Genomic DNA, 26,158 nt, shown 5'->3' with positions numbered 1-26,158 from the left:
TAACGATAGGAGGTAATTTTACATTGCTAGAAATAAACCTTAAATACACTCTGTACGTAATTTTTATCTCATGAAATGTTGCATTAATATAATTTGTTGCAATGCTTATCTTTATCACAATCAATGAATTTTGAGATTTTATTGGTTTTTTACACAAATGAAGTTTTTTTTAGACAATTTCGATTAAAAATATATATTTCGAAAAGAGTTCTGATTGTTAGCAAACTTATTTTCCTTTTACTGCAGGTATTGTTATAAAAATTATAATGAATTTTTTTTGATATAGTGTTCCGTATGTTAAAATTTATAAATATAAGTTAACTTGGGATTTAGATAAAAAAAAATACCTAGAAATAGCTTGATGTAAATCTTGTATTGGACCTCTATAGATTTAAAAACCGATACTTTCTATATTAAGGATGAAAATGAATTCTATTAACATAATACAAGTGTTCTTTTAATTCTAATAAAGGAAGAACAATTATCAATATAATTTCGATATGTTAAGCAATATTGTGATGAAATTTGAAATCCTTATCTCATTATTCAAGAAAGATTCCACAATTATATATTGCCTTATATATTAAAAATACTAATTAACAATACTAATAATTTAATTCTGAATGTTATGATGGTTTGGCTTGAGTCCAAAATACATTAAATCTTAAAAAAAAAAATTACTTCAAAATCATAAATTTGTTAACAAAAAGAATTTCTCTAAATTGTTTTTCAGCATAAAAAAGACAAAAGGATTAAAATTAAATTCATTTCAAAATTTTTCATGCAAATTTTCAGTTAAACTTAGACTTTACTTAGGAAGGATTGGTTTAAGCTGTGGGTGATCAGCATGTGCATATGATTGTTGTGTTCCAATGCCTTGAACAGAAATTGAAGCACAAATGCATGCGAATTTTGCAGCTTCTTCATATCCCATTCCCATTGAAATGCAATATGAAAATGATCCAAGAAATGAGTCACCAGCGCCAGTGGTATCAATTGCGTTGACCTTTGGACTTGCTACGTGGATTTTCTCTTTGTCTTTTTGGTATAAATCAGCACCATCACTTCCAAGTGTGACAACAACGAGTTGAACTCCATACCCAAATAACTCATCGACGTTACCCAATGCTTCAAGCTCGACCTTGTTGACAATGGCAATTGTAACATTTTTGAAGATGTTTTTGTCTAAATTTGCTGGAATTGGTGCTGCATTTAAAATTGTTGTGGATCCACCTTCATGCGCAATCTTAAGAGCTTCAGCAGTAACTTCAACAGGCATTTCAAAGTTTGTAACCAGATATTTGCTTTTGCTGAGCTTTTCGGAATTTTGGATTATCATTTCTTTAGTTGGATTGCATGGGTGAATAACAATAGCAGACTCACCCTTGTCAAGGACAAAGCAGATTGCTAATCCTGTTGGTACATTGTCTAATGTTTGAACCATTTCATTATTGATATTGATTTTATTGAAATAAAAGAGAATTTCTTTCCCATCAGAATCGTTACCAACGCATGTTAAAAGCGATGGTTTATGGGATTCTCCTGCAAGAAAAGCATATTGTGCACATGCATTAGAAGCTTTTCCTCCATAACCTCTATTTAGTTCATTTCCTTTTAATGTTTCACCAAGGTTTGGAAGTCGATCGCATTTAGAATATAGGTCGATACTGCAAATACCAGCGAATACAGTTGTCATCCCAATGTGTCTTAACGGCCTTCTTCATCGTTTTTTTATATTCAAAGTGAAATGACTTAACGTCTCGCATCATTTTGCCAAGTCTCAAAATTCCTTGTGTTCGATTGGTATTACCAATGAACATATGGCAGAGATTTTATGCATCAAAAGCATTCGGTTTGTGCATTAGTTTAATCTAAAGACGCACAATTTTACATTAGTTATTATTTGCAGAAAATTAGTTTTTGACAAAATGTAAAAACCCTAAAGAAAATACTTAGTTTAATGTTATATAAAACTCACCATAATTTTCACCGGTTGTCATCCAGACTTGTCCAGTTCCAAGGTTCACTAATTCTCCCCAATCAGCTGTTGATGCCTCTGACTGCATCAGTTCCATCAGTAGTATTGTGTTCTCTGGTTGATAGTCCCCTCTGCAAAATATCGGATAACCACCCAAATATGTTTTCATCTTTTTTTCTAATTCTTTGGTATACTTTGTGTTTAAGATTTTACCAATGAAGTACTTATCTACTTTGTCTAATTCATAATCCAAATTTATGCTATCTGAACTAAGTGGATACATTTCAACTTTTTCCCAACCAGTAACAACTCTACTTTCGTTTAAAACATATTTATGATCAACTTCACCATAAGTTATTTGGTCAATTTCTTCTTTGTGATATAAACATGCAAAGCAATCTTCATATAATTCATTGCAATACAAACATCCATATCCTACAAGAACAGAGTCACGATCTTCCTCAGGAAACAGTGCTTGGATATCGTCAGGAAGATTCTTTATATATAATGAGAAAATAGGAGAGAAATTGTTTTGGCACTTTTTGCATATGTGGTCTTGTTTTGTAGCTAAAAAAGGCATTTTCCCTCCAAATTTAGAAACACGAGGATCTGTTGAATCCACGTGTTCAACGATTGGGATGTAAGCATTTCGGATAGATGATTCAACAATTTTTGCTGCTTTAGTCCTTTCTACATTGATTTGAGATATTAAATCTGGATAAATGGGTTCAATGATATCACTCAATTGGTCAATTAAAGGCATGAATTCTTTAGAAACTTTCTTTCCAGAAAATTGTTCAAAGAAATCAGAAACTTTCATACCAATTGGTAAATCTTCTATATTACGGATAAAGGCAGCAATATCGTAGGCACTATAGTAAGGAACATCATTTCCTTCTTTCATGCAAAAAGAAATAAGTGCGTTCCTTGCTTCTGGGGTTTTGATTATAATGGAAATAGAATGAGCAAAAAGCCCATTGAAACCAGAATATCTACCTATGCTGAAAGATTTTTGTATAAGGAAGTTGAGTGCTTCTTCATCTATATTACAATTCTTTTGATAAATTTCTAATTCTTTGTAATATTTTTCTATGCCACGTTTTCTTTCTTCTTTATCTGCGTTCCAAAGTGCGAGTTCTTGTTCCATTTTCTTGATGCAATTCATGACTTCGTCCGGAATTCCCTGTGGCTGCATAACAAAAAAGTGAACTCACATCCTTGACGCTGTACAGCGTTTATTTGAAAAAGTTGGAAATTACGGAATAAACGTTTTTTCGCATTGGTCATTTCTTGATAATGTTTCATTTCACATGTCTTACACATGAGCAATGAAAATATTAAATTATACTTAAAAACACTATTAAAACAAAAAAAGATAAGAATTTTGATAACAGGACCAGCATTATGCGGGAAAACAGAAACGATTTTATCAGTCCTTCAAGAAATAAGAACTTATGAACAAAATTTCGATTATGTTTATCTTTCAGCAAATGAGTTATATGGAAATCCACGAATTTCACCTGCTTCAATTATTGAACGTCACATTCGTGAAGATAAACTTCTTTTCATTGATGCTATTGAAACTCTTTTTCCATCTATAGATGTTGATTATAATTTTTTATATCGATTAATTTCCAAAAAACCAAGGTTAATTGCAGCATGTCGTTCTTCTTCCAATGTTCATCCCTTTTTACTACGTTATTTCCAACACACATTAGAAATGATTCAACCACCAACCAAAGAAAATACGAATCTCATTCCCAAAATCACTTTTGAAGACATTGGTGGTGCAACCCGCGCCAAAGAACTTGTTCTTATGATGACATCATGGTGTGTTACCAATTCCGAAAAAGTATCAAATTGGGGTTTAACATCTCCAAGCGGCGCCATTCTCTATGGGCCACCAGGCACAGGTAAAACCCTACTTGCTAAGGCTGCTGCCAACTCATGTCATTGTCGATTTTATTCGATTGCTATTCCAGATCTTCTTCGCTGTGAAGTCGGCGAAAGTGAGAAGCGACTTACGCGTGTATTCGAATGCGCGCGTGCTGACTCGCCATCCATTGTATTCATTGATGAGATACAAGCGCTTTTTGGTCGCAGGAATGAGAGAAGAGCCGATTCCAATCGACTTGTCGTACATTTAATTGCACAACTTGACTTAAATGCTAAGCATGGAGCAGTGTTTTGTCTCGCCGCAACGAATGCTCTTGAGGCAGTTGACCCGGCGCTGTTACAGCCCGGAAGATTTGAGGAAATAATTGAGATATCATATCCATCGAAAGAGGACAGGAAAAGTGTGTTCGGAATTGCAATGAAAGAAATAAAACATGAGAATAATGTGGAGGATAACTTGGAAATGCTGGCTGACATGACCGACGGATTCACGGCATCGGATATCACAGGCGTGTGCCAAAAGGCAGCTATAACTGCTTTGATGAATGGCAAAGAAATGGTCTGCTTCGATGATGTTAGGAACGAAATACAAAATAGTATCTTTACAAGAGCAAGAACAGGAAACTTACCAATTATGGAGAGGTTTAAGTATAGCGAAAAAAATAATTTATTTTGATAAAGAATAAATATTATTAATAAATGAAATATTTGATTAAACTTAAGAAATTTAAGCTATTGGATTAAAGAGAATTATTATCGATGGAAAGAAAGTTTATTATTTATGCCATGGCATTTTTCAAAAATGATAATCTCATTATAAAAAATTTATTTTAAGCTAAATGAAAGAAAATATACTATAAGTAAAATGCATTAGAGTTTAAAAACATTTCGAATTGAAATGATTCTCTACTTCAAACGATGATGCAATTCCACTTTTTGCTTGTTACCGTATTTGAATAATGTATTCGATGAAAAAAGTGTCAAATAGATGTCGATTTTGAGCGATGATTCTTTTTTCAAGCAAATTTTCAATAACAGGACAGCACCTTTGATACAATTTCGTGTTCGCGTTTCACAGTTAATAAAGATTACAGGAGCTAATCAACCTCTCGGACCTTACATGCTGAGTTTTATGCCAACATCAAATGGCATAAGCTTTACTTTGCAAAACTCAGGCGGCCCGGCACTCGTGTCTTTCCTTATTAAGCCCAGTTTTTCATTTAGTTTAGATGAAAATAATAATTGGAATATAACGAATCAAAATAAACAATGGAAACTCGAATTCATAAATGAAAAGGAAAGAATAAAAGCAGAGGCTGTGTTGGGTTTTTTATTATCATTTAAAAACCAAAACAGCATTTCAACTTTTGATGTTAAGTTAAATAATGAAGATGAGAAAATTCAGATAAATGACAAAGTTGAAATGAATTGTTATGGTTTTTCATTTTCTGATTTTCCTTATATAGACAAACTTTCTATAAATCGAGAATCATTTTCATCATATATAACACCACAAAACCTCGGAAATTCATTATCAAACGGAATCTGCGGCATGACCCATGGTTCAACTCGTATCATATATGTTCCTGAACAATTATACGATTCAGATAAACTCCTTCCAAATCCAGATGGTCCAATTGTTTTTCATATTACTTTAGTGCATGTAAAATATAATCGCAGCAGTTCTGGTGATTCACCTAAATCCGCCAAACCAGTCAAACCACCAGTTGAAGATCCAAAGCCAATCATTGAAAACGACAATAAACAAGAAAAAATTGATAAACTTAAAAAGGTTGGCGCTCTTCCATCAGCCATGGCTGTTCCCAACAAACCAGCTAATAATGAAAAGCCTAAAGATCCAGAGCCACCACATGTAACAATTGAGACACCAAAGCCAACACCAACTCCTGCTACATCCTCTTCTACATCTGCTTCCGCATCTCAATCTAACCAAGATCTCTCTCGACGCATTTCCTCTCTTGAGCAAACGATAGATTCAATTTTCAATAAAGTGAACGTTAACAGAACCGTTAACTCCAATGAAGTCATCAAAGAGATAACGAATTATTCAGCTCGTCTTCAGAAGCAACAAGCTGAGCTTGATTCACTACACAAGCAATTACAAGAACAGAAAGCAAAACAATCCGGAAACAATGTTGCGAAGCAACAACAAGATAAAGCGAAACAATTTTTGGATACTGTAACGCGTAAAAAGACACAAATTGATGCGGAACTTAAAGACTCAGAGTTCGAATTAAGACTTTTGGAGAAGTCAGCAGTCGAAAACTCTGATAAAGTTAAAGCTAAAGCAAAGGACTATGTGAAGATGCTTATGAATGCAGTTTTCGACGGAATGAATGAAACGTTCGATGAAAATAAGAAATATTCTGGCGACGAAGTGTCGAAGCAATTATTTAACTTGCTACGAAAGCATTCGTTCGAAGTGATGGATGAGATTGACTCAAATTCTTTCTTCTAAATTTAAAGTTAGGAATTAATCTGTTTTTTAAAAATGTATACTCTTTTGAGATTGTTTTGATATTTATATGAATATTCTTTGTGAATCTTAATAAATATATTGTTAAATAGCATTTGATATTTCCCATTTTAAACTGATGATTTGAGTGAATTCTTAAATGGCTTTATCAAATGATATAAATAAATATGATATTTCAATGAAAATAACCCAATTTATGAACAATTTAAGAACAGTGTGGCAAGAAGAAACTTTTTGAAAGAAATGACGCTCACTGTTGTAATCTTGACAAAAAGTGGAGTTTTGATACCAATTCAATAAAATCTATTGAAAATAATCGATTTTTCTGTGAGTTCCATTGAAAATTTTATTGGTATTTAGAGCCGATGTTCATTCTTCACAATTGGCAGAAAGGATTGTGTACGGACCTTTTGACGTCAAACCATAGACCATTGAAATCCTTTCAAAAGTCATTACAAAAAAATTATTGAATCGAAATTCATTTTACAACATTGCTTCGGAATGTGTTTCAGCTTTGAGAATGATGATTTTGTATGGGATGAAGAAAGGATTGATCAAACCAAGGTTCCTGTTCCCACCTTAAATCCACAAGATATTTTCTCCTTTGAAAATGAAAATTTTGATTTTATTTTTTCAATCAATCCAGAAATAGAGAATTCATCTCTAAAAACAAAAAAGATCAAAAATACCAGTAGTGGTATCATTTCTCCAGATAAGAACAATGAATTCCAAAAAGACTTATATCATCAAAAATATCCATTCGTCCCTTTTCAAATTTCAACAACTCTTGGTATATCAGAAATATTCAACCAACTCCATAATGAGAATATTCCAAGAAGATTGTGTAAGAAAACTCTTCCAATTCCAAAATTTAATATTGCAGAAAATACCGGCTTTAATTCACTTTGCACAGATCCAAATATAAAGGTCAATCCATTCAAGCTTGGTTTCATTCCATATAATTATTGGAAAGATGAGGAAATAACGTTTGGTGATTTAGTTCATGACTTTTTCCAACGTAAAAATAGTACAAACAGTAGGTTTTTTTACAAATTATATAACGCGCTCAAAATTGTTGACGATGATCCGTTTTATTCTGATATTATAGGAATAGAATGGTTCACTGAAAGGATCATAAAAGTCACAAAACTTGTATTTGCGCGACTTCTTGGTATCAAAACAATTGATGGCTCATTGTTTCATCAACAAGGCAATTTCCCATCGCATGGATTTGTCGAACTTGGTTCTCAAGAGGCGTTGAAATATGTGAAGCAATCAGAACTTCAAGGAATAGATTTTGATAAAGTTCGACTTCTAATTCATCAAGACGGATCTTTCGTGAGAGGATCTATGGAGAGCTCTATTGATTGTTGCAAGTGGAAAAGCATAAAGAATAGAATAAAATAGATTTCGTTGAGGTTACTTTCCTAATTTTTGCTTTTGTTTTAATATAATTATCCAAATATCACTTTATAAAAAGTTATTAATGAGAGAAAACATTGAGTAAATCAAACAATTTGCTTTATTTATTGATTATTCATTTGATCTACAATTGCTTTTAATCTCTTTTCTCTTGTTTTGAATGGAAACAAGAAACTCAAGTGAGTAAACAATTTACAACAATAAGGGCGTAATGTGTCTAATTCCCTTTTCTTCCACTTATTTATAATTTGTTTCTGCTGATTAATTTTAATATTTGAATTTGTAGTTATTGATGCCATAGAAGCGAATGTTAAAAATCCGTATTTACATGAATTTTCAAACAAATAAATATCGCATTTAGTATTCCACCAAGAAGGTGCTTCCTCCCATTTATCAAATTTAAGTTGATTTATATTATTTTTAAACAAATCATATTTTATTCTTATAAAGCAAAAAAATCCGACAAAATTTTTAATATTATGTAGAGACTTCCATGGAACCCAATTCAAATCATAAGTAGTTCCTTTTGGATTTTGAATCTTTACAATACTCTTTAGATAATCGTCTGATTCAACAACCGAATAAACAAAAGAAGATATTTCAGTAAGATTAATATGTTCAAGATGAGATATCATTCTAATTTTCTCGATTGGATCAACAGAAGGAATTCCATATAAAGCTAAAACACGAAGTAATTTCATTTGATCACTTTTAGTAAGAATATTTTGATTATAAATCGAAGTGTTTTTTAATTTAAATACATTTATTGGTTTTATGACCTTATTTTTAACAGAATAATCCTCAGGAATAATTAGGCTTAATTCATTTACAATTAAAGTTATTCTTTTAAATATTTGATCAGCATAATTACTTATCTCATTTACATATGGTACTCGACTATTAATTATATCTTTATGTATCTCATATGCTTTTTCACTCAAAAATGATATTAACATAATGTCATCAATTGGATCCCATGGAATTATATCCATTGGCATTGATGGCGCAAATTGAAATGTATCTGGAAGTGTTTCATTCGTAAGATAAACTGCAGCAACATATAATTTTTCGATTTTTTCAAATCGTTCAAATTGTTTTTCACCAATAGGATTACATAGAAAAAAAGGATTTCGTAAAATAGATACAGAATAACTATTGATATATCTTTCAGGATTAACAATAGTTCTTTTGATATATGATGAAAATCGTTTTTGTGATTGATATGTCATTTTCCGATAAATATGTGCAATTAAAAATTGTGCTAAACTTAACAAATTTGGGCTTACATGTCTTTCGATGTAATGGTAACTCATATTAATCATATGTTGATATATTAATTGTAAATCATTTGTTATATTACTAATTTCTTTATCACTATGAAATTGTTGATTTTCATCATTAAAAATTATATTTTTATCATTTAAAATATTTTCCCAAAAATTCGGTGACTTAAAATCACCTTTAATATTTAAGTTATTATCTTTATTTGAAAGCAAAGAAGTTCTGTTGTTAATAACATTACGATTAATAATAAGTGTCCTATAAATTAAAATAGTTTCAATTTTTTCATTCATAAATTTAGAAGCTTCATCACTTTCTTCAGTAAATACATAAAAAGCGCCTTTTCTTATAGCCATTTCAACTTCATTTTCATTGAAATTAGTTTCATTATTATCAAAAAATTTCTTGAATTCCATTAAATATATTTCTGTTTCATGTGTTGCTCTTGTAATTAATCGATATATTTTAACTTCTTTTTGTGTTTGTGTTTGGAAATTATATTGTAAGTTCAAATCATCATCATAAAATATAATAGTGTCGAAATCACTTAAATTTAAACCTAATTCCAATGCATTTGTATTAAGTAAATATACAAAAACATTTGGATTTTGTTGTTTACTTGTTAAGTGTTTATAATCTAATCTTATATATTTGTAATTTGTATATGTTAAATAACTTTCAAGAATATCAAGAACTTGTGTCATTTGTGAAAAAATTAATACTTTATGATGAGAATCATATAATTTTGGTAATAGTTTATGAATTAAAATAGTTTTGCCCGATGACAATACAAGAAGTTCCATAACTTCTTTGTTTGATAATATATAATCTGATGAATATTTTTTATTCTTTCTAAATTGATCTTCAATAGTTGTTTGGACTCCACTAATTAAATATGGATGACAACAAACTTTATTAAGCTGTAATAAAATGTTATTTAAATCATTTTTTTGTATTTGCGCTTGATTTAAAATATTTTTATTTTCAGTGAGAATTAATTTATATGTTTCTCTTTGTAATTCAGTAATTTCGGTTTCAATGATTGTTTCCTCATTAAGTGCAAATGGACATTCAACATTTGCTTTTTCTCTCCTTAAAATGTATGAACTTTCGTTGATTTTATTTATTGAAGATAAGTCAGTAAAATTCTTTTTAAATTCTTCATAATCAGGAAAATTATCTGAGTCAATAAAATGAAACAATGAATAAACTTCTAATGAATCATTTTGAATTGGATTTCCAGTGAGTAATAATTTATTTTTTGCATAAATTTCACTACAAAAATGATATATCTTCGAGTTAAAATCTTTGATTTTATGTGCTTCATCTATAATTAAATAGATAAATTCAATGTCCTCAAATAAGTTGAAATCGTTGATAAGTATTTCATATGGAACAACAATAATATCAAATATCAATTTGTTATCATCATCAGGATAATAGAAACAATATTTTCTGAGAATTTTCCGAGTCTCATCATTTCCAATGTATGCAAGATAACGAAAATTTGTCCATCGATTAATTTCTTGAATCCAGCTTGGAACTTTGGATATTTGTGATACAACTATAAAAGGACCTTTGATTCTATGTTTTTGACTAAGTAAAACTAAAAAAGAAAGTGCTTGAATTGTTTTACCAAGACCACTTTCATCAGCTAAAATACAGTTATTATCATTCAGCCAATTGTTGTAAAGCCAGTTCAACCCATCAATTTCATATCCAGTCAATGTATGTTTATCTTTAAAGATTGGAGATTGTGAAACTGGAGTAAAATCTTCAGGATTTCTTATAAGAGGACTTTCAATGTTTATTGGATTTTGTTGTTGAATAAGTTTTCTGTAGTCAATTATAAGTTGTATAGGACATTCTATTTCCCATGTGCAATATTCATAATCTAAAGAAACCCATTTTATTAAATACTGCTCTTCCTTTCCCACATGCTTAAGTGCTATAACTTTCTGAGGAGTGATATAACCTTCATCAAATGAAACTTCATATGGTTTATATAAATCTTTGACAAAACTAACAGCACAAAAAGGTTGTCTATACTTGGTAAATTTTCTGAAAAGATTTGTAAAATTTGGTAACAATTTTAATTGTATTTGTGAAATCCATTGACAATGTTTATACGAAAGGTTTTTGTATTTAACATAGAATTCTGATTCTTGTGTGAAAGTTTTAGTGTTAATACCTATGATCTCCTCAATCATGTTATGCCTTATTTTGTTAGCGCTTGGTCTGGTGCACGTTTAAAATTATCTTTGTTGTTTTAGGGATCTAATCTGATGGAAAGTTCTTATTCATCAGGTTCAGGAAAGCTTTTAGAGGAATTTATTTCATCACTTCATTCAGGAATTGAAAATAAATCAGAAAGTGCAAAATTACAAAATGAAGAAAATCATGATTATAAACATTCAGAATTATCAATCAGAGAAAAACAACTTAAATCAATTGAAAATGACTTGATTGAAGCACAAAAAAAGTTTGAAGAAAATAAGAAAGAAGCACAACAAGAAATCAAAAAGAAAGTTAAACTTTTAAAAAAACTTCGTACTACTGCCGCTTCAAAACAGCGTGAACTAACTGATCAAAATCAAATTCTCCAAAAACATGAAGAAGAAATGTCTGAACTTCAAGATCGTGCTCTACAAATCGAAAAACGAGTTACTCAAAAACTCATAGAAATTGATAGAAAAGAACCTCAAGGCACTGAAATAAAATCCTTTGCTGAACAAGGAAATCAAACAACTCGGTTGGGATCTTTAAAATCAGATTACAAGTTCAAGCTTTCTACTCTCCATGAATTACAAAAAATAGAGGAAACTAAAAGAAAAGAAATTGCTGAAGAAGAGGAACAGATCAAGTTCACTACCAAAGCAATAAAAAGTCTCGAAGAAAAACTTAAATTCCTTCAAAATTCCCAAAAGAATAATTTAATTCCTATAAATTCGAATATAGTTAATCATACTGAATACAATATTGATTTAGAAACTGAGGAATATAAAAACTCTAATGATGTAACACGTGAAAGCGCAGAGCTTCAATCAGCGCGCGATGAACTCGAACGTATTCGACATGAATCGCATGATATAGAGCAACACGTAATCGAATTAAATTCACAAATCATCAAACAAACAGCTGAATTGAATGAAGAAAAACAAAAATATAATGAATATGAAGCAAAACCAAACTTCATTACAGATAATCCTTTACATGTTAAAGTTGAAAATGCCCGAAATGACCTTTTAATGCTTGAAGAATTTAATGCTGAAACAAGAAAAAATCTAATGAAAGATGATGATGAACATATTAAAGAAGAAAAAGAAAGGAAAAAACTTCAGAAAATGCATAAAATCAACAAAAGATTTAAGGAACGAATGGAAAAATTAAATATTGACTTGGAACATATAAATAATGAGATAAATCAAATCGAAGATGAAGAAGAAAAGTCAAAACAATTACTAAAAAATGATAAAATCGAAGCAATGCAATGTATTATTGAAGAGCAACAATTGGAGAAAAAAAGAGATGAACTTGAGAAGCAGATTAATGAGCTCGAAAGTGAAGAACAAAGATTGGAAATTGAGGAATTGGAAATGTATGAAAAATATGGAATAAAGATTAATAATGTGAATACAAATAAAGTAATGAACAGTTGCAAGAGGACAATGAAAGAATTGAGAGATATAAGAAAAAAGAAAATTGAAGAACAGAATATGGAACTGTTGAGAATCATCGAAGAAAATGAAGACGAACTTATGAAAATACAGAAAAATTTGTTTGAAAAGAAAAATTAATAAATTGTTAATATGTAAGGATAATATTAAAAATGTTTTTAGCTCTATTGTAATCTTTATTATCAAAAGTATAATAAGCCTGGAGAATATTTCACAACCATTTACTGCAACAAAAATTTATGTTCGTAACTTATATTTATTAAAATGTCTGAATAAGAATTTTAAAATTAAAGCAATTTTTTTTTTACAAGGAAGTATAAATGAAATCTTGAATTATTCAATTGTATTAAAAGGAATGAATACTCAGATATCTATTCACAACCAAATACATTTTAAAAAGGCAATTCTTTTATTCAAGAAATAATTTACGAGTATTGGTTAGATCTATCATAATGTATTTGACTTTGTTTTCAATAAATTATAATAAGTTATTATTAACACCAACAAATAATACGTCAATCATTAATGTATAATCATTGAAAGCCTTATGGAAGATGGTATTGTAACAAAATACCATTCAACTATTAATCATAAACCTATTGGTATCGCTAATAGTAGCCAAGTTATGCAATTGAAATGATTTTATGCAATACATAGTGATAAGAATCATAATGAAAACAATTTCAACAAAAAACATGTGTTATTTCCTATTGTTTATTTTGCACAGATTTTGTAATTAAAAAAATTAATGATTTTATGCAATATCAAGTAAAAGTTGTGGTAATATTTTTTCGAGGTGTGATTCATCAACAACCCTTGAATCTCCAGAGACATTGGCTGCTCTTTCTGTTGCTTCAACAACGACGCATCTTAAATATTCTGCAACCAATTCTGCTGTTGTCGGAGAAATTCGAACCTTTTCCCCATTATTTGCTTCCTGTAATGATATGTCTAATAGTGCCTTAACTGTTTGTGTCCTGAACCTTGGTGTTTCGTCAGCCATAAGAAGTGAATAAACTTATTCACTTTTCATTGAGCATTTCACATTTCGGAATTAAGTAGTTTATTCGAAAGTGCTAAATGGAAGAAAGCCCGATACAAATCAGAGAAGTCTGGGCTTATAATCTTGATGAAGAACTAACACTAATATCAAAACTTGCCGAAAAATATACTTTTGTTGGAATGGATACTGAATTTCCTGGTTTTTTAGCAAAATCTCCTCAATCATTTCAACCAAAAGAACAACGTTATCAAGTAATGAGTACTAACATTAACTTAACACATATAATTCAGATCGGTATTACGCTTGGCGATACAAATGGTGAACTTTGTAAGCCATGTTGTACATGGCAATTTAATTTCAAATTCAAACTCACAGAAAGCTTATACTCACCACAAGCCATTAATCTTCTTAAACAAGCAGAGATTGATTTTACTCGTTTTGAACAAGAAGGAATTGAATCTATTGATTTTGCTGCTCTTCTGTTCGCTAGCGGACTTATCCTTAATCCCAAAGTTGTATGGGTTTGCTTTCATGGCAGCTATGACTTTGGGTATCTTCTTAAGATGCTTTCAGGTTCTCCGCTTCCATTTTCCGAAGAAGAATTTATGGTACAAGTTTCGAAATATTTTCCAAATTTTTATGATTTAAAATATGTTGTATCCAAATATGAATCAAAGTCAAGCGGACTTCAAGAAACAGCAAATGAATTAGGAGTAAAACGATTTGGCACTCAGCATCAGGCGGGATCAGACTCATTCGTTACATTGTTAGCGTTCTATAAATATATGGAATTTAAAAACCATGGGAAGTATACAAGTGAAATGTTTAGGAACAAGTTGTTTGGATTTTCATCCTGAGTACAAATATTTGTAATGTTATAAATGTTTTTGAATAATAAGAAATTTTTTGAATTTTACTCCGATCAAAATTACATGAAAAAGTCATAAGAATTTGCACTTTTGATAAGAAAACCCCCTAATTGCAACTTTTTCTTAAGCCCGAAAATCTCAAGGAATGAGCTATTCCTTAATGAATGGAAAACTCCATTTTTTTTACTAAGATCAAAACGAGTCTAAATTTAATATAGAGTCCATAAAAAGAAACAAAATACATCCACAAACAAATTGGTTTATCTGATTCCGACACAAACCCAGATAAATAAAAATCACCTTTTCTAACTTTTGTTAAAAAACAGAATTGAGTTACATATCATGATAATGATATTTTCCATTGTACTTATTTGAATCATAAAATTCAATAATTTGTTAATTTATTTGTACCATTTATTAAATGTAATGGACTACAATCTTTTAAGAAATTGTGTAAAGCGTAAAGTTCGAAAAATATGATTTCTTATAAGAAAAATTCATTTGGTTCAATCAAGTATTCTTCAGGCCTTTTCTTATTACTCGAAAGAATGACATTATTTGTTTATTTTTTTCATATTTTATAAAGTACTTGATGAGTTCCAGTCTTTTTCTTGGTGAAAAAACCCTTTTTTTCATTTTCAAACAGAGCTCACAACCCAAGTTCCAGTCAAATTATTGAAAGTGCCACGATCACCTGCACAACCTAAAAATGCTTTTGATAGGCAGAAGCGCGTTGTTGTCGACTTTTGAGAGCACCAAAAACCGTTTGCAAGAAAGAGAAAAACAGTTTTCGAACAGAAAAACGAAAGCTTTTGTGTGGTATTGAATTATTGAATTGCGCTACAGAAACCTTACCCGTTTTTTGTGCGCAATTTTCAAACTGGATGGAAGAACCATTCCCATTTGTACTACACGGATATGAATTCCAAAAGATCATTGGACAGGGCTCCAACTCAACTGCTTTCCAAGTGTATTCTATAAAATATCAACGATATTTTTGCGCAAAAATGACAGAAGTTGATAACGATCTTTCATGTGATCAACCACAATTACAGGAGCTCCAAGCTTTGATAAAACTTGATCACCCAAACATTATACGCGTTTATGACTATTTTCAAGAAGGTGAATATTATTTCCAAATCCTTGAACTTTGCGAAGAAGGTAGTCTCGATGACTTGCTCAAAAACACAGGAAAATTAGACCTTCCAACCATCAGGAAATACATGAGAAATATAGTTGATGGATTAAATTATTGTCATAAACGCATGATTGCCCATCGAGACATCAAGCCAGCCAACATATTCCTCGGCAAATATGATAAAGTCAAAATTGGAGATTTTGGACTTTGTTCAATTTTATCACCCAATCATCGATTAGTGAATAATTCATGGGGATCACCATCATACGCAGCTCCAGAAATCTACGGAAATCAAGCCTATGACCCATTAAAGGCAGATGTTTGGGCTCTTGGTGTTACATTATATCAATTATATTTCAACAAACTTCCATGGGACGATTCCATCACAATGAAGGGCCCTAAGAGAACACCTCTTCATCTTCCCTTCGACACAGACCTTCTTTTTTGCCAATTGTTAACAAGCATGTTACAGATTGATCCAAATAAAAGAAAGTCCCTCGATGAAATCTCGAACAGTATGTTCCTAAATCCAGTTCCAAAGGTTCCAACTCGCTTAAGCTTTGTTTATGGAAGTCGAATTGGAAGGAGAAGAAGTAATGGCGATGTACCAATATGGAAGCAACACTACAAACAGCCAATATCAGATTCAGAAAGTCAAAATGATGAACAGATAATTCGGTTCAGAAAGACTTCGAGAGTTGGACGCAATGAAAGATTGTTAACTTTCTCATCAAGGGCTTAAACAAAAAGATTTGTGTCAGGACGATCCAAGTAACAAATTATTTTTAACACAAAAACTATTTCGGTTTTGTAATTGTTATTTGTATTAAATATTTTTTACCATTTTATCAAATTATACTATTTTTTTATTTTTAACAAATAACAACAGTATGGTTAATGTTTATAAACAGTTTTAATAGAGATTCTGATTGAATGTTTGAAAATGTGATAATTTTTGTTGTTTTGCTAAAAGTTGCTTTGTTTTATTTGTCTCGTATTCTAGTTCGGTTTGCTCTTTTTGAAGCTTCAAAAATTCATTTTGAAGATGTTGAATTTCTTTGGTCAAATTAAATTCTTTTTTAAACATGATAGATGTGGTTGTTGTTTTTGCTTCTGTGTTTTTATATATTATTTTTTCATTTTTGGTTTTTTGTGAATTGATTATGAGAAATTTCCATTTGTAAAAAAATTTTGAAAGTTGAACTCTTCTTTTCTTCTTGTTGTACATTGCACTGTTCCACTTTAGAATTGCTTTTGCTTCGTTTTGATTTGCTTTCATTTCCATTTTTTTTCTTTTTTTTGTCATTTTTCTTTGAATAAAAATATATATGTCAAACCTTTGATGGATGATGAAACAATCGGAACATTAACTCTCTCAAAGAGAGAAAGTGTTCTAGAAGAAGTTGCTTCCATCTATACTCATGAAAAATATGGGCTTTTAGAAATTTCTTCATTACCTTCAATTTCAAAGATTTTAAAAAGAAAAATTTTTCAACCTGAAAAGAAAGTCATTGTGTTAATTGTTGGGGGACATTCCACTGGGAAGTCAAGCTTTGTCAACTGGTTTTTTGGTGATAATATTCAGAAAGTTTCAGCAGCAATTGAAACCAGCAAAATCACATTTATCACAACAGGGAGAAAAAGGCAAACACTTGATGGAAATACTACTATAAAAGTTTTTGATTTTCTTGAAGCATACAAAGATATTCCAAATTTTGTTGAAAATCTCCAAACAGAAAAACGACTTCCTGTGAAAGAAAGATCATCTCTTGTTACTTTTATTGACACACCTGGTCTTATTCCAGACAAATCTCGGCTTGCTTATGATAGTGAACAAATCTTGTTGAATCTTTCACGTCATGCCAATCTCATTTTTGTGTTTAATGACCCAATTGGCCAAGCCTTTTCAGAGCCTCTTCTTGATTTTGTAGAAAAATCGCATATCGAATGTCGGAATAAAATTCATTTCTTCCTTTCTAAATCAGACTCAATAGACTCAAACGAACGGAACAGGATCGTTGCATCAATAGCCCAAACACTCACAAACAAAGTTTCCAAAGTTACAATTGATGTTCGTCCATTTCACCTCCCGCAAAAAGATCTCAAAAAGATGAAAAGCAACGAAGATGGTATTGGTGATGACGATGATTTGGAAGATTCAAATGAAACCTCGAACTCACTTGATTATATTTGCGAGATCATCGAAAAAGCAGTTGATAATACAGTTCAATCCAATCTTTCCCAGCTTTCCAATGACTTAAATGCCATTACTCGTGCCACAGAAGTTGCTATAATAGTAATGAGGAAAAGGAAGAAGTTCTTCATTTTCTCTTCTGTTTTAACCGGAATTGCAATTGGATATTTCTTTACAGCTTTTAATTCGCGTCGTATCAAGTTTTCTTCCCAACTGTACTTGGTTCTAATTGTAGCGGTTACGGTTTGGATCGTATCGTTTGCGTTAAAACCGTCGGCAACCGAAATGAAGAAAATCGAAGACTTTCGAGATAAAGTCTCTAAGAAGACAAAGATAAGGTTGGAACAGTTCTATAGGGAAATTAAAAATGATTAGATAAAGTTAAATAAATGATAAGACTGTTTATGCCATTTCGTTTGCAAGATTCATTGCTTCAACTTCTTCTGGAAGACGAACATATGCCTTCTTGAGGAACTTGGGTGTGATGAGTGTCTTGACGCTAACTGGCTTGACATGATAAAGACGATTGATGGCAGCGGCAATTTCTGGCTTCTTGGCACGGATATCAACATAGAAGGTCATTGTGTTTTCATCTTCAAGCTTGCGTGATGCTTTATCTGATGTAACTGGACCTTTGATGATCTTGTAATCATTGCGCTTCAATGATACTGGTTGAACTGCTTTATGTTCATATTGTGGCTTCTTTGCTGGAATAGAAGCCTTTGGCTTTTGGAACTTCTTGAAATTCCTTGTCTTCTTGATTTGCTTTTTTTGGCCTTGTTCGGCTGCTTTTGCTGCTGCTTCGGCTTTGCCTGACATGAAAGAGGGGCCAAAACCGTACGCAAATTGACAGCCATTGTTAAATAATTAACATTAAAATCTTTCGAGCTTTCTTGTAAAACACGATAGAACTTTTTCAAAAGGAATGTATCGTTGTGTCGTGCTTTTTGGAGACAGTTCACAAAATATTATAATATCGTTATTGCAAAATTTCATTATGAACGCGTAAAAACATGAGAAGTTACCTGTATTTCACATACATAAAATGAATTGGGTTTTTGATATGGTATGGTTAATTACATTTGAATCATGTTTTTATGTATGGATTTTATCTAGATGTAAAAGGCATATTAAGTTAACAGAAAACAGCTTCTGTCTATTGTTTTTCTTTCGAGAATTTAGTTTTCCTTTTTTATTGAACGTTTAACGATTGCAAAATTTAGTGCAACACTACAGTTGACAACCAAATATACTTTCAATTTTTGTTTACAAAATTTCTGTGGCAATTGCCGGGTTTCAATCACAAAAAGTTCATGATAACCCACAAATGTCAAATGACAGCATTGGCTTGTCAATTCTTTGTCAAATGACAACGTTAGATCATAAGTCATATATATGTTTGCTCTTCTCTTGATTAGCACATTAAGTTACTCGGAACTTGAACCAATTCAAATCCCAGAAGGCCTTTCAAATGCTGATGCATGCTCAATTTGCAAGAATGTTATTACAGGAATAACCGATATCATGGACAATGCTAAGGTTCAAACAGCAATTGCTCAATTAGCAATCGAACTTTGCCAAAAATTCTCTAGCACCTTCGCTCAAAACCTTTGCAAGAAAATCGTCAGTGATTATCTTCCAGATGTTATCTCCTTTATTGTAAGTGGTATTTCTAAAGCTTCCATTTGCGACAAGATCGGTCTTTGCAAGTCCAATAATGATGAAATCGAATACATCGAAATCCCAGAAGGTCTTGAAAACGGAATCGGTTGCTCCATCTGCAAGCACCTTGCTTCAACAGTTGCTCAAATCCTCACTGAAACACAAGTTGAATCCAAAGTTCTTGAACAAGCCCAAAAGCTCTGTGCCAAATTACCAAAGATTGGTCGTGACTTCTGCAACTCACTTGTTTCTAAGTACATTCCAAAGCTTGTCGATTACCTCATCTCTGGTCTCAGCACCTCCGAAGTCTGTGTTAAGCTCAACATCTGCTCATCCAATGATGATGAAAATGATGATGCATATCTCGAACTTTACCTCGAAATGGACGATGATGACTATGTTACCGAAATCGAACTTCCAATTGGCCTTTCCAACGCTGACAACTGCGCCATCTGCAAGAAGGCTGTTGGTTTCGTCTCAGCTGCTATGGGTAACAGTATTGTCCAAGCCGTCGTTAAGGCTGCCGCTACAGCTGCATGCGGTTTAATCAGCGGTGGTGTTGGCGCTGCTCTCTGCAAGACAATCGTCAAGGTTTCCGTCGGCCCAATCATGAGCTGGCTCAGCCAGAAGCTTTCACAATCCAAGATCTGCTCCAAGCTCGGCTACTGCAAGGGTAACGACATCGAACTCGACTTCGACATTGAAGAAGAAGACGATGACGAAATCATTGTTATCCCAATCCCAGAAGGACTCGACAACGGTGTTGCATGTGACGTCTGCAAGACAGTCGTTGGCGGCATCGTCACAATCTTAAAGGACACATCCATCACATCACAAGTCGCCGCACAAGCAGCTAAGCTTTGCAACAAGGTACCAGCTGCTGGACAAGGTATCTGCTCATCAATCGTTAACAAGTACCTTCCAAATGTTATCAGCTGGCTCGCTGACGGACTCTCAAAGCTTAACGTTTGCGGTAAGTTAAGCCTTTGCTAAGCAATAAAAATTCTCGTCTTGACTTAATTCTGGTTTTAAGTATTGGATATTTCTGATTGCAATTATCAGAAATTTAATTCTTTTACTTGTGTATGTGCCGGCTTTAGCCACTTCCACTGAGTTATTGCTGGCAGCCATGTGCTTTGATTACTGAAGTAGGAATAATTGCTATCGATGCTCCACCCTTCCTGAAAATTCATGTTTTGAGCATTTGCAAATCTCTTTAAAGCCAAAATGTGGTAAATTTTCCAAAATGTCTGAAACATTTATATAAAAGTTATATTCTCGTTTAATATATTTCATAAATTTATCATTATTACATTTAGAAATCGATCGGTACGGAATCAGCAAAACTTCGTAACTGCTTCAACAAGTCCGAATATGAGTCAATGGTATCTGAGAACTCTCCTTCAGTTTCGTAGTCCAGTGGCGTCTTGCAGATTGGACAGCATCCATTCTCCAAAAATGTCAATTCGAAATCTTCATCATTGAAGATCGAGTTACAGCCTCTACATCTGTGTACCGACTCCAACAATGGGTTCAAGATATACGAATTTTTAACCTTTGCATTGCTTTTCCACTTGCATGTAATTATCGAACTGGGCTCAATTTTCTTTAAATTGTCAGCTCCTACTACTGGACATTCTTCTCCATCCACAGCTCTTGAAGGGTCAATTATATCACCCACATCTACATTTGTTCCATCAATTGGCGGGTCACTTTTTAGTATCGTTTCAATTTCACTTTCCTCGAGACCGTTAATTTTGACCGGCACCAATTGAATTACTTTGAATGAATAACTGCTAAAAACGATAGGGCACTTACATTCACTGCACCATAATAACGGTCCATCAGACGATGAAAATAAACGGCTACCGCATCGTTCACAAAATTCAGTCTCTTCATCGTCATTCAAACCGGAAGTTCTCAAAATCGCAAAGTCAACAGCCTCTTGGACAGCAGGTGGTACGACATAAAGAGCCAATTGTTCAGCGCACCACTTCATTAACCTGTATTCACCCATGTTTTCGCTTTCATTCAGCAAAGAAAACAAAGCTTCTGAGTATGAAATTCCGGAAATTAATTCATCACTCAACGAATGTAAATATTTATCTTTAAATTCTCCTTTCCTAATACTATTAATGTAAGCCACCACGAATCTACTTAAATAAAAAGAAGATCCTCTTTCATTAATAGTAAATGGAGAATTTAAATCTTCTTTCAACCTACCGAAAGCGCTGTAAGCCTTCGCAAGTTGCATTCCGCTTTCTACAATTAGCTCACCTTCTTCAGGTGACTCAGAGATTGATGCCAATCCCAAACTCCTTCCATACAAAAAGAATGCCACGTTATCGTAGCGGTTCATTTTGATGGCGTTTGATAGCAAAATCTTCAGATATTTCAATGCTTCATCCACTCGACCTGCTATAAAAAAGCTTACGAGAGATTCGAAGTATTGTTCGTTTTCAAACAAATGTCGAGCAAAAGGTAGAAATACTTCTGGCAAAAGTGATGGATGCATTTTAGCTAATGATAAAGCTTCATCCCAATCTTTTGTATATACTCGAACTTTAGCTAATGAACTAACATCATCAAGTTGAGCTAATAAATCAGTTGCTTCTTTAACTAAGTCATGTTTCATTAGCGCATCCGCTGCATATTGTAATGCTTCTGTTTCAGTTGGCTCGATTTTCTTCGATATCTTTATCAATGGTTCAATTAATTTTGCTTCATTTAATAATTTAACAGCTTTTAATGACTCGCCACCAATTATATAAAGTTCGGCTGCTAACTCTAAATCACCCATAGATTGGAATGATTCTGCTTGTGTTAATGCAAACTTTTTCATTCTTTCGCCAGACAAAAATTGTTTTAATTTATCAAATTGTCGTAAATCGAAATACATTTGTACTGCTCTTTCGTTCTCGCCTAAATGCATCCAAATACGTGCTGCAGAATCAAAGTTATTTGTATACGCATCAATTTCAGCGTTTAAATGATCTTGTGTAAATTTGGTATCGGTTAAAAGTTGTGACATATTATCAATGAATTGTAATAACTTATAATTACGTGAATGCGAAGCAGATTTAATCGCAATCGATATAAATCGTGAACGTAATGCTGCGTTAGCTAATTCATTCCATGATTCTTCTGTTGATCCGAATGTGGCTAATTCATATGCGCGTACAAAGTCCCCATTTCGTGATAATGATTTAACAACTGTTGATAATGATATATCGATTTCCGATAATGTCGAGTTGTTGATCGTATAACATGTTAACCCTGAAAAGCGTATTAAATGGCCTTTAAATTTGGTGGTAACGCGTTGTAGGTCATAAGGTTTGACATTGATTCGTTCGCCATCACTAAATGCGATTAAGTCATCACATAAATCATTCCATGCTGCTTCGTTTACGTTTTCTTCTATGTATAGTAAGGCTGAGCTAATAGCGTCGTAGACACAACATCGATGTTCAGAATCGATCACATAAATTTTGGTCTTCATACGAGATATACCTATTGACCGGATCGGTTTGTCGTGTCGGACTATGACGTGTGGGAATCGATGGTTGACGAATAATTGGACAATTTGTCCATCTTCAAAACCGGCGACAATCCCTTCCATCCCTAAGACTGTGGAACAGATAGCAGCGTCGTTTATCGTTGAGCTGAAGTTAAATTCACGCTGGAATGCGCCGGCTTGTGTGAAGATTTTGATGCTTTTTTCAAAGACAAACAGAAAAGTGCCAGAAAACACAAAGAATTTTGTACAATTGAAATTTGTGTCAAACCGCCCGATCTTAGTCAATTCGAGGTGCCCGTTTATATCGTCGAATTCATATGCTGAAACTTCGTCTGAAAAGCGAACTGCAACTTGATGATCTGTAACTGCTACACCTTGAACAGGTTTAATAAATTCGACATCTTCAACAAGATCTGTTTCAAGAATTCTAAGTTGAATTTTAGTAAGTTCTGTTCGAATTGCAAATGAAGAATTAAATAATGAATAAACTGGTTTCATACCAAGAGAATAAACTGCTAAAGTTCCATTATCAAGGCCTAATGCTAAATATCCATCAGAACTACTAACTGATGCTGACCAAATCCATTCTTTTGTATCAAGAACTTCAGATAATAATTGTCCATCATCATTATACAAAGTAACTTTCCCAGCTATATCAGTTACCAATAAGTTTGATTGGAAATTAATCATTGTTGATGGTTGGGCAGATATATTTTGTGTACATACTAACTGTGATTCACGTGGTTTATGTACTGTAAGTTTGTTATCCCAATCGCCAGCAAGAAGTAATTCATTTGACCATGCACATGCAAATACTGGAACTTGTAAATGATATGTATAAATTTCTTGTGAATTTTCAACATTTCGAACTGAGATTGTACCATTAATATGTCCAATGGCATATGTTTTCCCATCTGGTGACCAAGCAGAACATAAAATTTTGGATGATGTAGATATTGGAACAACTTGTTTGATTTGTGGATGCCAAAGAGAAATTTCAGTCCCTGCACAAGCAAGAAGTTTGGGAGCTGTAGGACTAAATGATAGGGAAGATGCTGATCCAGTTATTGTAAATTTGACAATTCCTTTATTTTCTTTTGAATTCCAAATTATAACTGTATCATCTGTGCCTGCAGTAGCAAAGTATGGATCATGAGTTGAGCATGCAATAGCATAGATTACATTTCTATGTCTCTTTGGATTTGCAATTAATGTTCCATTTGTAAGATCATATATATTAAGTCGAGCTCCATCAGATGCAAGAAGTTGCTTTTCTTCAGGTTTAATTGCAACTGCATAAACTGGAATGTTTTGTTCATGAATTGTGTGAACAACTTTCCAATGTTCTTTGATTTGCATTGAACAAACGTTCTTCAAAGATAACGGATCATTCAGGGCACCCCAAATTATCTTGACAAACAAGTTCACGCATAAAAAAATTTTGGATTGTGTTTTTCGAGTTTTAAAGACTTCTTGATTTAAAATACTCATTTTAACATTTTTGTTAATTACATGCTTTCGAAAAGAAAAGGTTTTTTGAAAACTTTTTTTTCTTTTTTTGGAATCATTTCGAAGTCTAAAACATTTAAATAAAATAGAAAGACACTAAACATTCTAATACATAGATTTGTTAAAAACAAAACTTATCATTTTTATGTGGGAAAGTTTACAAAAATTAAGGTTTCCCCGATGAGACAAGGGCATCAAGCTTTGGACCAAAATTCACAAAATCTTTATTTGAATATGTGATAAAAATAATTGAAGTGTTTACACACAAAAATTTGGCCCTTCGAAAGTGACATTTAAATTTGAAATTTTCATAGAAAACAATTGAAATATTTCAAAACGGAAGATGCGCCAACACACTCTTTACTCGACAATCTTTTCAATTCTTGTTGCGAGAATGAAAAATACACAGATCGTGTCAACAGAAGAGCAACTAGAATTGATAGTTAAAGAGGCAAAAAATATTTTCGCATCTGAGCCGTCTTTATTAAATATCAAAGGCGACTTTATGGTGGTTGGAGATATACACGGTAACGTCGATGATCTCCTTCGTATATTAGGACAACATGGTTACCCTTCCCAAACAAATTACCTATTTTTGGGTGATTATGTTGATCGAGGACAAAATTCCCTCGAAGTTATTATCTTATTATATTGCCTTAAGATTCTTTTCCCACAGAACATTTATATGATACGTGGAAATCATGAATGCGAAACAATATCTTCATTTTATGGTTTTAAGCAAGAATGCCTTAGAAAAACAACTCCTTATATTTATAGAAAGATAATCAAATCTTTTATGCATTTACCATTCGCTGCAATAATCAATGACAAATGTTTTTGCGTTCATGGCGGAATATCTCCACACCTTACCGACGTCAATGAAATCCTTACAATCCCCAAGCCTAGCATATCAGCAAACAATGACATTGCAAACGATTTAGTATGGAGTGATCCATTAATCTGTTCAAATGGATTCCAAAAAAGCGACAGAGGCTCAGGATATTTCTTCAACCAAGAGAAACTTGATCTATTTCTTGATAACAACAATCTTGATCTAATGATTCGATCACATGAATCATGCATTGATGGCTATGATACGCCGCTAAAGCGTTGTATAACCGTCTTTAGCAATACCGATTACTGTGGAATTGGTAATTTTGGTGCAACAATTGCATTTTTCGGCGACCTCACAACCAAAACGTATCGTTTCAAACCGCTGACAAAAAGTGACATGAAGAAACGTCGAATTATAATTCCAGAATGGATTATATATGACATTAGCCAAATGAACAAGATGGTTGAGATTCCTGAATTGCTTTACGATAATAATGCAATTCCATTACAGATATAAAATCTTTTTAAAATAGATGATAAAAAATAAAAGCAAAAAAACAAAAAATAAATATTAAACTATTTAAAATTCTTTTATTTTTTAATCAATAGAAATTTCATTGAGTAAAATGTTATCTAAATTTTGCAGTTTTGATTTTAAAAATTATTGCAATAAATTATCAA

At 32.4% G+C, this 26,158-nt stretch overlaps 12 protein-coding genes across 12 annotated transcripts; 7 read left to right on the top strand and 5 right to left on the bottom strand.

Moving 5' to 3' along the window:
• Window positions 1–808: 808 nt before the first annotated feature.
• Window positions 809–1,696, bottom strand: GO595_009835 (kinase, pfkB family protein; the record flags this gene model as incomplete). The annotated part of the gene is made up of 1 exon (XM_067923564.1): window positions 809–1,696. The coding sequence occupies one exon, from the start codon at window positions 1,694–1,696 to the stop codon at window positions 809–811; it is 888 nt and encodes a 295-aa protein (XP_067770145.1).
• A 256-nt stretch (window positions 1,697–1,952) lies between these two features.
• On the bottom strand, window positions 1,953–3,173 carry GO595_009834 (uncharacterized protein; the record flags this gene model as incomplete). Its single annotated transcript, XM_067923563.1, has 1 exon — window positions 1,953–3,173. The coding sequence occupies one exon, from the start codon at window positions 3,171–3,173 to the stop codon at window positions 1,953–1,955; it is 1,221 nt and encodes a 406-aa protein (XP_067770144.1).
• Window positions 3,174–3,698: 525 nt separating this feature from the next.
• GO595_009833 (ATPase, AAA family protein) lies at window positions 3,699–6,353 on the top strand (the record flags this gene model as incomplete). Its single annotated transcript, XM_067923562.1, has 2 exons — window positions 3,699–4,470; window positions 4,918–6,353. 2 exons carry the CDS (start codon window positions 3,699–3,701, stop codon window positions 6,351–6,353), a joined length of 2,208 nt encoding a protein of 735 aa, XP_067770143.1.
• A 5,006-nt stretch (window positions 6,354–11,359) lies between these two features.
• GO595_009832 (uncharacterized protein) lies at window positions 11,360–12,871 on the top strand (the record flags this gene model as incomplete). The annotated part of the gene is made up of 1 exon (XM_067923561.1): window positions 11,360–12,871. One exon carries the CDS (start codon window positions 11,360–11,362, stop codon window positions 12,869–12,871), a length of 1,512 nt encoding a protein of 503 aa, XP_067770142.1.
• A 634-nt stretch (window positions 12,872–13,505) lies between these two features.
• Window positions 13,506–13,754, bottom strand: GO595_009831 (centromere protein X-like; the record flags this gene model as incomplete). Its single annotated transcript, XM_067923560.1, has 1 exon — window positions 13,506–13,754. The coding sequence occupies one exon, from the start codon at window positions 13,752–13,754 to the stop codon at window positions 13,506–13,508; it is 249 nt and encodes an 82-aa protein (XP_067770141.1).
• A 77-nt stretch (window positions 13,755–13,831) lies between these two features.
• On the top strand, window positions 13,832–14,611 carry GO595_009830 (CAF1 family ribonuclease containing protein; the record flags this gene model as incomplete). Its single annotated transcript, XM_067923559.1, has 1 exon — window positions 13,832–14,611. One exon carries the CDS (start codon window positions 13,832–13,834, stop codon window positions 14,609–14,611), a length of 780 nt encoding a protein of 259 aa, XP_067770140.1.
• An 896-nt stretch (window positions 14,612–15,507) lies between these two features.
• Window positions 15,508–16,503, top strand: GO595_009829 (CAMK family protein kinase; the record flags this gene model as incomplete). Its single annotated transcript, XM_067923558.1, has 1 exon — window positions 15,508–16,503. The coding sequence occupies one exon, from the start codon at window positions 15,508–15,510 to the stop codon at window positions 16,501–16,503; it is 996 nt and encodes a 331-aa protein (XP_067770139.1).
• Window positions 16,504–17,103: 600 nt separating this feature from the next.
• On the top strand, window positions 17,104–18,330 carry GO595_009828 (EH domain-containing protein 3-like protein; the record flags this gene model as incomplete). The annotated part of the gene is made up of 1 exon (XM_067923557.1): window positions 17,104–18,330. The coding sequence occupies one exon, from the start codon at window positions 17,104–17,106 to the stop codon at window positions 18,328–18,330; it is 1,227 nt and encodes a 408-aa protein (XP_067770138.1).
• Window positions 18,331–18,357: 27 nt separating this feature from the next.
• On the bottom strand, window positions 18,358–18,774 carry GO595_009827 (ribosomal protein L23; the record flags this gene model as incomplete). Its single annotated transcript, XM_067923555.1, has 1 exon — window positions 18,358–18,774. The coding sequence occupies one exon, from the start codon at window positions 18,772–18,774 to the stop codon at window positions 18,358–18,360; it is 417 nt and encodes a 138-aa protein (XP_067770137.1).
• A 576-nt stretch (window positions 18,775–19,350) lies between these two features.
• On the top strand, window positions 19,351–20,610 carry GO595_009826 (surfactant B protein; the record flags this gene model as incomplete). Its single annotated transcript, XM_067923554.1, has 1 exon — window positions 19,351–20,610. The coding sequence occupies one exon, from the start codon at window positions 19,351–19,353 to the stop codon at window positions 20,608–20,610; it is 1,260 nt and encodes a 419-aa protein (XP_067770136.1).
• A 322-nt stretch (window positions 20,611–20,932) lies between these two features.
• GO595_009825 (intraflagellar transport protein) lies at window positions 20,933–24,493 on the bottom strand (the record flags this gene model as incomplete). Its single annotated transcript, XM_067923553.1, has 1 exon — window positions 20,933–24,493. The coding sequence occupies one exon, from the start codon at window positions 24,491–24,493 to the stop codon at window positions 20,933–20,935; it is 3,561 nt and encodes a 1,186-aa protein (XP_067770135.1).
• A 493-nt stretch (window positions 24,494–24,986) lies between these two features.
• Window positions 24,987–25,994, top strand: GO595_009824 (Ser/Thr protein phosphatase; the record flags this gene model as incomplete). The annotated part of the gene is made up of 1 exon (XM_067923552.1): window positions 24,987–25,994. The coding sequence occupies one exon, from the start codon at window positions 24,987–24,989 to the stop codon at window positions 25,992–25,994; it is 1,008 nt and encodes a 335-aa protein (XP_067770134.1).
• Window positions 25,995–26,158: the final 164 nt, after the last annotated feature.

The sequence above is a fragment of the Histomonas meleagridis genome, assembly GCF_020186115.1.
Source record: "Histomonas meleagridis strain 2922-C6/04-10x chromosome Unknown contig_95, whole genome shotgun sequence".
Taxonomy (NCBI): domain Eukaryota; phylum Parabasalia; order Tritrichomonadida; family Dientamoebidae; genus Histomonas; species Histomonas meleagridis.
The sequence above is the reverse complement of the archived record's forward strand: the minus strand, read 5'-3'. Positions and strand labels throughout refer to the sequence as shown.